Raw genomic sequence first — 11,453 nt, forward strand, 5'->3', positions numbered from 1 at the left:
ATTACCATCATACATGATCTGGCAATATACCCAGAAGAATTGAAAGCAGTTTCAGAGATGTACACCCAAGTTCACAGCAGCGTTATTCACAATTACTGAAACATAGAAGTAACACAAGTGTCCATTGACAGATGAATGGATAAGCAAAATGTGGCATGTACACACACGTACACAATCATACACAATATTTTATTATTAATCTGATATTAATTCAGAAAGGAAAGAATTACGATGTGCTACAACATGAGTGACCTCTGAAGATATTATCTTAAGTGAAATAAGTCAGTCACAAAAAGACAAATATTGTATGATTCTACTTATATGAGTCACTTAGAGTAGTCAGAATCATAAAGAGGGAAAGTATACTGGTGGTGGCCCAGGGCTAGGGAAAGGGGATAATGGGGAGTTACTGTTTAATGGATAAAGAGTATCACTTTTGCAAGATGAAAAGAATTATGGGGACCTGTCATGGCGATGATTGCACAACATTGGGAGTATAATTAATACCACCGTATTATTAACTTAAAAATGGTCAAGGTGGTAAATTTTAGGTTATGTGTATTTTACCACAACAAAAAATGCAAAACAAAACAAAAAATGATCTCAGTAGACGCTGAAAAGGCTGTTGATAAAACTTGATAAAATTCAGTATAAATCCCTTCCCCAAACTGCTTCAAAACCATTAATGTATTGTAAATTAGTAATGTAACCAGTAATGTAAGGCTTTTTCTTAATATAATAAAGACTTAGCGTGTATGTTCCTTGAGGGTTCCAGAAGGCAAGGATCAAGTCCTTGATGATATATCCTAGTATAATTACCAGCTGTGCCTTTTGAATGGAAATGTTCAATAAGGATGAAGTAAATTTGTACTCTGGACCTGCTGCCAACATCATCTCCAGTGCAACAGTCAAAGTATCCCCATTAAAAAATGAGAATATTCAGTATCATCAACATTTAACATTGTTCTAGAACTTCTGGCTAAAGTACTAACATGAAAGATAATATTTAACCATTAGGAAGGAGAAATAAAACTGTTTCTCATTGTAAACAATATATCATTATATATCTAAAAATCCTGGAGAATGAACTGGAAAATATTTTTGTAGCTGAGACAATGAGCAATTTAGTAAAATGAATAGATACAATAGAAGAAGAAAGAAGGGGGCAAGTAATGAAGGCGGGGAGACTTGTCTACTGATGACAAAAATGTTCTCTGCAAGAATTAGCTCTGGTATTTTTGGTAGCAACTAATACCCCAATTTTTAAGAGTTACCTCTCATGATAAAAAGTCACAAAGAGGGAGGCCCCTGGTTTCACTCCATGGCTTGGCGGCCTGTGGGCTCTCAAGCTCCTTCCTTCCATCAGGCACACTGCACAGCCCAGCTGGCTCCTAGCTACGATGGACTCCCATGTTTCTTAGAGATCCAGTAATGTCTCCTGGAAGAAGACCCTCCTGGGCAAATTGTGGAGAATTCTTGGCCTTCAGCTTTTACATATACAACACAAGAATGAATGGTGCGCATCTCACAGGACTGAGGCAGGACTTGACCCCCGGCTTTCTTGCTCATTTTCTCGCTTTGTCAGAGTCAGGCCATCTGATGGCTCTCCCCAAACCCAGCCTGTGCTTACTTATCTTAGAGTTTTATTTTCCCTCATTTTAATCTCCATTTCCATTTGAAACCATTCTCTTTGACAAGAGAGTAAGTTTGAATGTTTTTTGCTTGGCCTTTTGTTTTATTTCTGAATCTTCTTTATCCTCTGTGCATACATTTTTTTTAAAAGATTTTATTTATTTATTTGACAGACAGAGATCACAAATAGGCAGAGAGGCAGGCAGAGAGAGAGGAGGAAGCAGGCTCCCTGCTGAGCAGAGAGCCCGATGCGGGGCTCTATCCTAGGACGCTGGGATCATGACCTGAGCGGAAGGCAGAGGCTTTAACCCACTGAACCACCCAGGCGCCCGCGTGCATACATTTTTAACAGGTTCTTTTTCGTACCATTTTGTGTCAGCCCTTGGCTCCATTGGGCTTTATTTTACCTGGTTCCATTCTGGTATTAAGTTTACTTTTCAGTTTTCTTCATTAGAATCATTCACACTGGCTTGGTTTGTAACCTTTAAAATCATTATCATCATGCCTATTTGTGATTATGGAGTTGAAATCTCGATTTTAATATGCTTTGGATTCTGGAATTTTGTGCCACAGAATCATATATACATTCTGGGGGACGGTTTTGAAAGGATCTCTCTCAGCCCTGTGGACACAGACCTGTTCTTGCCTCTGGCTTTCCCATGGGTGATGAAGTGTTCCATCTGCCACTTCCCTGCACGAGTGAGAACTGAGTCTGTCTCCTTGGTTTCTCTTCTCTGTGGGAGGCCAGCTGGTCATCCAGGCCAGGGTCTTATCAAGACTCACTCTTTTAGTCAGATGAGCAGAGATCTAGCAAATGTCTCTGTGAGCTGGTGCCTCCACCTGGACAGGTGTTCTTCGAGGGTCCATCCTCTGTTTCCGCTGCCCTTCCACCCACACCAGTCTTTCCAGCATGTTCCATCCCTGTGTTTGCCAAGTGTATTCACCTAAGGGCTCGTGTTCCTGGCAAATACATAATTTATCCCCCTCCTATCTGTTCTGTTTCTTTAATATTCCAAGTGCCTCTCCATCCTCAGTATTTCAACCCTATCCTCCTAATTCCCAGCAATATCCATGAGTTGTGACTCTTAACATAAAAATGCCAGTTGAATTGGACACACTTGCCAGTGCATCTCATTATCATCTGGTGTGAGTGGCCATGATGCATGGATCTTAGTCACAGCCTGAGGCTCATCTCTGATACAAAGACCACAGCCCACCCTGCTGTCATCTGTGATAGGGAGTTGAGGTCATCTTCGAATGCCTCTGCTCTCAGGAGTGATGGGCAGGGTTGACGCAGGCTTGCTGGGCTGGGGCAGCCTGTTCTTCCTGTTGTATCAGAAATAGATGTGCCTCAGGAAACTGCCAAATGTGCCCAGCACAGTATAGCAGAGGCGAAATCCAAAGCAACATCACCATTCGTCCCTCTTCAGTCATTCATCTCCTGTATTTATGGAATATCACATGCTACATGCTGTTCTGTACTTGGAGGGTTCCAAGATGAATGATCCTATTTCCATGTGCAGAAAGCTCAGGAAATTACACTGTTCTGGATGCCAGGATGACAGGGTACCTAATCCAGCCAGGAAGGGAGTGGTGGGCAGTGAGATGTAGCTTCCTGGAGTTGGCGATTCTGATCTGAAACTTGAGAGATAAATGGGAATTACCTAGACAAGGAGGACAAGGAGGAGGTGGTGTGGAGACGGAGGAGTGGTCTGCGTGTGGAACACCCCGGAAATGCTCTCTGGTGAGGGCTAAGGGAGAGGTGAGCTGGATACAAGCAACTAGGTTCTTGTTGGGAGGCAGAGCATAAGGCAGGGCAGTAAGAACCGAGACTGAAGCCACTAAGAACCTGGTTACAGACAGTCTGTTATCCCTCATGAGAGAATTAGCGTGCAGTCCCGTGAGTGGGCTGGTGAAGAGAGGGACCCCAACCACGAGGGAGAATAAATACAGAAAGTCTGAGTCATGGGTGGAAAGGATGAGCGTGTGTCTCCCGCAGTGTGTTTAGGAGACCTGCGCACACCTTGAGCAGCCTGGCTAGAGGACATGGATGTGGGAAGGCGGGATATGGGGTCTGATTAAACTGAAAACACAGGCAGTAGGTAGAGTGAAAAGAGCACCGAAATGCATAGAGCTAACTCCAAGTGGGGGCTCATTATAAAGACACATGGAAGCTCTTGGAAATGGGGACACCCTAGGGCTGGAAACCTTTCCATCTCTTCCGGGCCACACAGTCTTCTTCAGGCTGTCTCCGCCTCTCCCTGCATTTCCACTCCATTCTCTGCTACCAGCCAGATCCTTGTGCATCTCAAGAAAAGACTGCCCCAGCTCATCCATTGCCAAGTTGCAGGCCAGTCAGATTAGTTGAGTGGTAGCAAGTTCATTGTTAAGAAAGCTTGGCTGCCAGAACATCCTTCAGCTTAGGTGGGAAAGAGCTTCACTGGAGGAGCTATTGTCAGCTGACTTCTTTAAGAAGTTCCTACTCACCTTTGCTGAATCTAGAGTTCCTTCTCAGATCATGCTTAGATGCTCAAAGAGAAAAGAGATGATGGCCTTAAAGAATGAAATGACTTCTGGAGACAAGACGGTGTGCCCCTTGGATAAGAGCGCAGCCGAGATGGGAAGTCTGTGTTGACAGTTCTTCGGCAAGCCCTTCATTTTTGGTTGGAGCTCAGGCCCATTGTGTCATCAATCTTCCTGGTTTTCCTGTCCCTTTCTAGCCTGAACTTCTTCTTCCAGCTCATCACCCAATTATGAGAAACACCTGTCCTAGTGGAAAGAGCCTGGGCTTTCCACTACACTCCTATGTTCAAATCCTGGTGCTTCCAGATATCAGCCGTGTGCCCTTGGCAAGTTGCTTCATTCATTCTTCTGAGCCTCAGCATCTTCAAGGATATGCGTACGATTCTAGGGGTGCCTGGGTGGCATAGCCAGTTAGGTGTCCGACTCTTGGTTTTGGCTCAGGTTGTGATCTCAGGGTCGTGAGATCGGACCCCATGTTGGGCTCCATGTTCAATGGGAAGTCTGCTTGAGAGTCTCTCTTCCTCTCTCTGCCCCTCCTGCTTGTGCTTGCTGTTTCTCAAATAAGTAAATCTTAAGTATATATATATATATATACATATATATATATATACACACACACACAGTTCTGATCACATTCCCATCCCCTTATTATCCCCACACCATACCCATATAATACATGTGTATACCCATGGAATACAAATGACATACAAATTGCCATTATAGACACTTACTTAATACAAGGAAACAGAAGCGATTGTGTGGCCACCATTGTTTTACTCACTCCTCCAGATTCTTTTCGATTTGTCTACTGTAGAAACAGTCTTCCTGTAACTCCAGCTTCTTCATAGAATCCTCTACATGTTTTCTTTCTCTCACTGGACCCTCTGCCATGAACCTTCAGTCCTGAAGGGCTTGGCTCTCTTCCCCCATGTTCTACCCCCACAGGGTAAAGAGATGGTGCTGGCATCCCTTTGGTGTCTGGCTTCTCCTCTTATTCATAAACCCTGTCACACTGAATCCCATACCAGTGGGCTCTGTCACTCCTTGTCACTATTTTGCTACTGTCCATGGCCATCTCTTCTTGGAGCATTTGGAATCTGCTCAGATAACCTCCCACCCCGACTTGCTCCATAAAGAGGTTGTTTGCTACAAGCACCTTGGTCCTCCTTCCAACACGACTGTGGGTTCCCCGTGCTCCTCCACACATTCAGCAGAAGGAATTGGTGTCCTCTTGTACACCAGGCTCCCGGCTAGGCAGTGGGGTGCAGATGTTGAAGCGGACGTATGAGGTCCCTGCCCTCATTGAGCTTATCTTCTTCCCTAGAAGTCCGTTTTCTTTCCTATATATGTGCCCCTCTTCCCTGTACGCAATCGGGACACATCTTTCTCCTTCCTGCAGACCCTTCAACTGCTACCTCTCCCCTCATCTGGGCTTCTCCCTCCTTGCCCTGAGAGTGTCGCCACTGCCCTTGGTACCTCCCACTGTACTGCAGCTCCTGAGGAGAAATCCCAGATGCCATATCCAATGGAAATTTGCTGTTCTTATTTTGCCCTCTATTTGACATTGTAGAGGACCAGTCACTTCCTTAAAAATTCCCCTTTCCCTTTGCCGGCATGGCCCAACCCCTATTTCACTGTTTCATTATTTCTCCCCGGGCTCCTTTGCTTTCTTCTCCGCCACCTCACGTGCTTGGGGTTCTTTTCCGGTCTTGAATGTTGGTCTGCCCTGCAGTTCTCTCCTCAGCCATCCTTCTGCCTCCCTGCACACCTCCTGTGTGGTTTTAACCCACCCATGTTTTTGTCCCCACTTTGACAGGACAGTCCTGAAGCTGCCTCAGCTCCAGCAGGCCCAGCGTGGAGCTTTCATTGGCCCTGCCCTTACCCTGCACCCTCTCTTTCCTTGTATCCCCTCTTTTTTGGTTGGGCCCTTTTATCAAGACCCTAAACCAGGGTCTTTTCTAGTCATACCTCTTCTCTGTCCTCAAGCGTTTCACATTAAATTGGTCCCTGGGGCCTTTCGGTTATTCTTCCTGAACATCATAATCTCTCCTTCTTTCATAGTCAAGGACTTTGATGATGTCTTTTACAAACTATTACAATTGCCTGTTTTTTAAAAAAAAATCTTTAATTAATTTTTTGCTTATATAAAATATACAGGGATCCAGAGATAAATAAATCATAATCTCTGCCCTTGGGAAACTCATGGTCATGGCCAGTCATGGGCTTGTGAGCAAATGCATCCAAGGTCACGGAGGGATGCACAGATGGGAGCAGGTGTTGTCTGCTGGGCCGTACAGGTGCGAGATGAGGCGGCGGTTGGTAAAGGTGCAATTTGTGCCCGATTGCTCTCATGCTGACACCCTGGAATACCTTTCTGGCCTTCGGTTTCTGTCTTACATTCTCTCCTTTTGCACATTTGTAGATTTCCAAAATCTGCCGTATGCCAGGTTTGTGACACCTTACACAGATTGTTGAGCGTCTTCCTAGTAATCTGACCTTTATTCAGTTAAACTGCAGAAAGAGAAACTTGGAAATTTAAAAAAAAAAAAGGCCCTAACCAATATATGTACAGGGATGACTTCTCTGACACTCTAGGTATCTTTCTGAATTACATGAGGCCTAACTCAAAAAATAGACCCAAGTCTACCCACAAAATTAGCTTAGCCTGGGACACACCGAAAGCTCACAGTTTTGTTTTGTTTTGTTTTTCTTAATTCTTTGTTTATGCATCCCATATTCTGTAGTGTTATCAACATGATCAGAGTTAGCAGATCTAAAAACTAGGCTCTAAAGTAGCAGCTCACATATTCCTACCCATTAAAATGAGAGTTACACTAGTCTTGTCACCTTCTTTGTTTTCTGGACGCCCCCCTCCCACATCCTACACCCCAGCTTGAAGCAGGGGAGTCAGCCTGCATCTGATAGCCTCACTGTCGGAGTAAAGCAGATGACCATCTCCTCCAGCAGTGCCGAAGGAAAACAGATTCCGCGGATGCCTAAACCCGCCCTTCTGGTGTTTGCTCCCATTGTCTCCCTGTCTGTGAACTTGGCCACCCTGGCAAACTGTGTTCTCAGAGGGCGTGTGCAGCTGCCAGTGATCATTCTGGAAGAGTCAGGAAACCAGGGTCCCGTTCCAGCTCTTCCAGGAGGGAGCTACGAATCGGCTTACTTTACTATGGCCTCGATTTTCCTCCCTTGAGAGTGGAAACGGCTCTCTCCATTGGTAATTTTTTAGCATACACTTCCCCAGCTCTTTGCAGAGCCTCCTGGGTTTATCATTCAGGCTTTGAGTTAGTGACCAGCCACATACCATGCCTGATCCTGTCAATGTCCGTCCTGTCACTTGGCCCTGCTGGTGAGTTTGTGTGTGCCCTCTCGGCCCTCTACACCCCAGTAGAGCACAGGCCCCACGAGGCCAGGGACTCACGTGTGGCTCTAGCTTGTTACCATATCCCAGGTGCCCCACTGTGTTCAGATGTTTGGGCTTGCATGCTTGCCGGGTGAGTGAAGGACCAGAGTGCTGGTCTCCACAGACCCCCGGCCGGACACTGCTCTGGTGTGGTGGGCTCTGCGTATTCTCTGCCGTGTTCATATCTGCTAATCTCTCTTTTCAGGAGCGCAGCAGCCGGGGCTGCCGTATTACACCGACCCTGGAGGACCGGGGATGAATCCCACCGGAAATACTGTACCGATGGCTTTCCAGGTTCAGCCCAACTCACCCCAGGGAAGCATGGCCTACCCTCCGCCCCCTTCTTACTGCAACACGCCCCCGCCCCCGTATGAACAGGTGGTGAAGGCTAAGTAGCGGGCACTGCCCGGCCCCTGCTGTGCGACCTCAGGAGGAAAGGGGAGGGGCGCTCTCACCGCACCTCTCAGTCCCCATCAATGTTCGCTTCCGGGAATTGTCTTCTGAGCCACTAAGGGCAAATTCCTCTTTGATATCTTCAAAGCAAGCACAGCTCCCTTTCAAGTTTTCTGTGGAGGACCAATATTTGAATTTATCCTGTGTCTCCTCTGTTGCTTCTGTTTCTGATGTAATCTGAGCTCTGGCAGAGTGTGGACAGTCCTCAAGGGTTGACACCCTAGATCCTCAGGAGAGAGACTAAGGAGAAGGAGGCAAGGCAGGGCCCGTGTGTGCAGGTGAGTACAAGGAGGAGACCACTCCTGGCCCAAGAACACAGCAGGCAGCTCACGGAAGTGAGGCCTCCCAGGCTCCACTCTCGGAGCCCCTCGTCCTGTCAGTCTTCCTCTTCAGGAAGCTGTGAAGCTCTGCTGTGGGAGAAGACTCCTAGCACTTCCTGTCTCTACTCACTTCCTAGAGGTGACAGTGGCTTCCCTTCTGCGTAGCCAGGGCTGGGAGGGGACTGTGTACCTCAAGGAGATGCGGATCCAGATGAGGTCAAGTTTGAATGTCTACAGTTACCCGAAAATCACGAAGGAAAGTTACTGCAATTTATGGGAAATGGATTCCTGCGTCAAACTGGGACATTGCATTTTATGAACTCTGTCTGACTGGGCAAAAATAAAATAGTTCACCTCCCTGCCAATCTCCCCACCCAACCCCACCCCAGGCTTTCTAGTGAGTCTGTGGAAGCTCGTGTAGAGTCCTGTCCTTTAAGGTCAGACTCAGAGCGTCTTCTCTGAATGTCAGCAGCTGTCTGACCAGAGGTCTCCACACCCTTCCTTCGGCAGCCCTGGTGGTGGTTGTGATGGACACTTTCCAAGTGGAGAGGCACCACCGGCTGGGAAGTCACACCATCCCCTTGGAGAGTGGTGGCCCCTGGGGCAGCAGGCCAGGCCTGCAGTTTGATGTCAGCAGATGTGTGTGTATGTGGGGGGGGTGTTCTCTAAAGAGGAAAAGCTTGCTGAAAAAAAGAGGAATGCAGAATCCCAGGACTGCAGGAAGATCTCTTTAAAAAGTACTGAGTAGATTTCACTGACAGCTTAATCAAAATGAGAATAGAAGATGTGGTTGGAAATGCAAACCCTGGCAGTGAAGCGTGTCTCAACGCTGGGCTCTAGTGAGGGGTCACCCGGCTGAAAGGAAGGTGCGGCTTCTGCAGTAAGCAGTGCTGGCCGTGCAGGTGAACCCCCAGAGATCCAGCCGGTGGTGTGTAGGAAGGCAAAGCAGCGTAGTCCAGATGGGAGGGTCCCTGTGTGTGTAGTAGTGGGATAGGGCCGGCGGGCGGCGGGGGGTTATTTTTGTAATAACTAATTGGACCAGCCTCTTGAGAAATTGTTACTCATTGGACTTGAGCTTCTGAACATGTCACCTGCATGGATGCTGAGTGTTTTCATTCCGCCAGACCAGGAGTCTGGGCGTCCCTTTCCTCCTGGGTGAGAGATCAGGATAGGACTGCGGCACCTTGCCCAGAATGACCTCCCTGCGAAGATGGAGAACCTGCAAGCCTCCCAGGGAACTCCACAGGAAATGCTGGGAGCCGAACACGGGCCCTTGGAAACACAGGTTTTAAACACAGATGCTGCTGCTGGTGTCTTCGGCCAGCCTCGTGTGACCTCCGAACTCCTGTCCCTGACAGCAGTACCTCCGCTCATCTAGTCCTTGATCCAAAGGAGACAACAAAGCACAACGTTTGCTGTTTACAACAAGGACAACTACATGGGTCCAGAAGGTTCCTCTTCTTCCGGGTCATTCATCTTGCATTTTTGACTTAAATTTCTCCCTTTTTTTGTTGTTGTTGTTGTCTTAATGAAGAAGCACAGTAAGGGCCACCCCTGGAATTGGATCCGGGTGCAGTTGAATAAGCACCCAAATATCCATGACTAAATTTCATTTCTCTTTTTAATAACAAATGATCTCAGAGACTGAATGATTTAGGTAGTGCTCAAGAATTTTGTATTCCATGTTTGTGAAGATAAATTTTGTTTTCCCTTGAACCTGGGTGAGAACCCTGCTACAGCGAACACTGCTACTGTGCGTAGAAATTCCACTCGTGGTGGCATCTCCTGGCCCTTCTCGTTCCGTCTGTGCTGACAGTGGACTGTGTCCCCCTCCCGGAGTAGGTCCAGCTCCTGGTGTGTCGAAGTCTTATAGAATCAGTGATTAGGAGTAAGCTGGGAGCAGATCTGTGCATGTTTTTCCTCTGCAACATTTGGCTCATTTCTCTTTTTTGTTCTCTTTTGATAGAGTCCCATTTCCTATGTATGCAAAATAAAAAATAAATTTGGGCACATGCTTTGACTGTTTTCCTGGGAAGGGGGAAAGAGGGTGGAAACGAAGTTTCTAATGAGGGAGGACGTACAGTGGATCATGGGTCATACATGGGTCATCCCCAACCCCCGGTGGGGGTGGGGTGGAGGAGGCCCCGTGGTGCCCTTAACCTTAGGAGCACCAGCAATTAGAGGCCATCAAAGAATGCAAGGGACGTTTGGTTCACCAATACATTTTAAAAGTCTGGCTAAGGAAAAAATAATCTGAAGCAAGTAGAAAGAAGGATAAATTAGATAAACGCACAGGTAATACTGAAATTAGTTATCCAGGGGGCCTGGATCTGTTTTCCATGAGTAGGTGAGCCTTGATTTTAAGAAATGCAGCTTTTGTGCACCTGGGTGGCTCAGTCAGCTGAGCGTCCATCTGACTCTTGGTCCCGGCTCAGGTCTTGATCTTAGGGTTGTGAGTCCAAGCCCTGCGTTGGGCTCCACCCTGGGCATAGAGCCTGCTTAATAGAAAGGAAGGAAGGAAGGCAAGGAGAGAGGAGAGGGGAGGGGAGGGGGGAAGAGAAAAGAAAAAAAAGAGGAAAGGAAGAGAAAGAGAAAGAGAAAAGGAAAAGAGAAGGAAGGAGAGCAGAAAGAAAAAATAAATACAGCTCTGCTGGGTCAGAAACTGCATTTCTCTCACAGATCTGTTGGAGGGTAAAGCTGCTACAGTCGGCATTTTAGATGAATCCCCAAGTGAGATAATGTTTATAAAGAAACACTGGATCTTAAAACAGGACAGGGCATAAGCCAGAAGAGGTCAAGGAGCTTCCTCTGGTGAAGTCGGGGCTAATTTTCAGGACACCCCCACCGGGTTATCAACTCCCTCCAGCAAACTGGAAGCAGCCTTATTTACAAGTCAGAGGTCCTAACTTAAGATGGCAGACGGTCTCTGTTCCTTCCAAATGTCATTGAACTTCAAGAAATCTGTAATGGCTCTCACAGCAAAAAAACATACAAGACAGAAATTCGGAGTAATTCTTAACTAGAAGATGCCAGCTAGGATTGATTGGGAGAGAAGACTGAAGCTGAAATGTTCAGAGACGGTTGCTGGGGAGGTGAGAGCTTTCCAAAAAGTCCAC

The 11,453-nt window shown here is 46.9% G+C and overlaps 1 protein-coding gene across 2 annotated transcripts in view; it reads left to right on the forward strand.

The window, feature by feature from the left end:
- Window positions 1-10,349, forward strand: part of VOPP1 (VOPP1 WW domain binding protein) — a 109,796-nt gene extending 99,447 nt beyond the window's left edge. For both annotated transcript variants that reach the window (XM_059170600.1, XM_059170601.1), the window contains one exon: window positions 7,770-10,349. In XM_059170600.1, coding sequence (XP_059026583.1) covers window positions 7,770-7,960 — 191 coding nt within the window. In that variant the 3' untranslated portion in view covers window positions 7,961-10,349. The remainder of the gene's footprint in view (window positions 1-7,769) is intronic.
- The last annotated feature ends 1,104 nt before the right edge of the window (window positions 10,350-11,453 follow it).

Source organism: Mustela lutreola, chromosome 4 (genome assembly GCF_030435805.1).
Source record: "Mustela lutreola isolate mMusLut2 chromosome 4, mMusLut2.pri, whole genome shotgun sequence".
NCBI classification, from domain to species: domain Eukaryota; kingdom Metazoa; phylum Chordata; class Mammalia; order Carnivora; family Mustelidae; genus Mustela; species Mustela lutreola.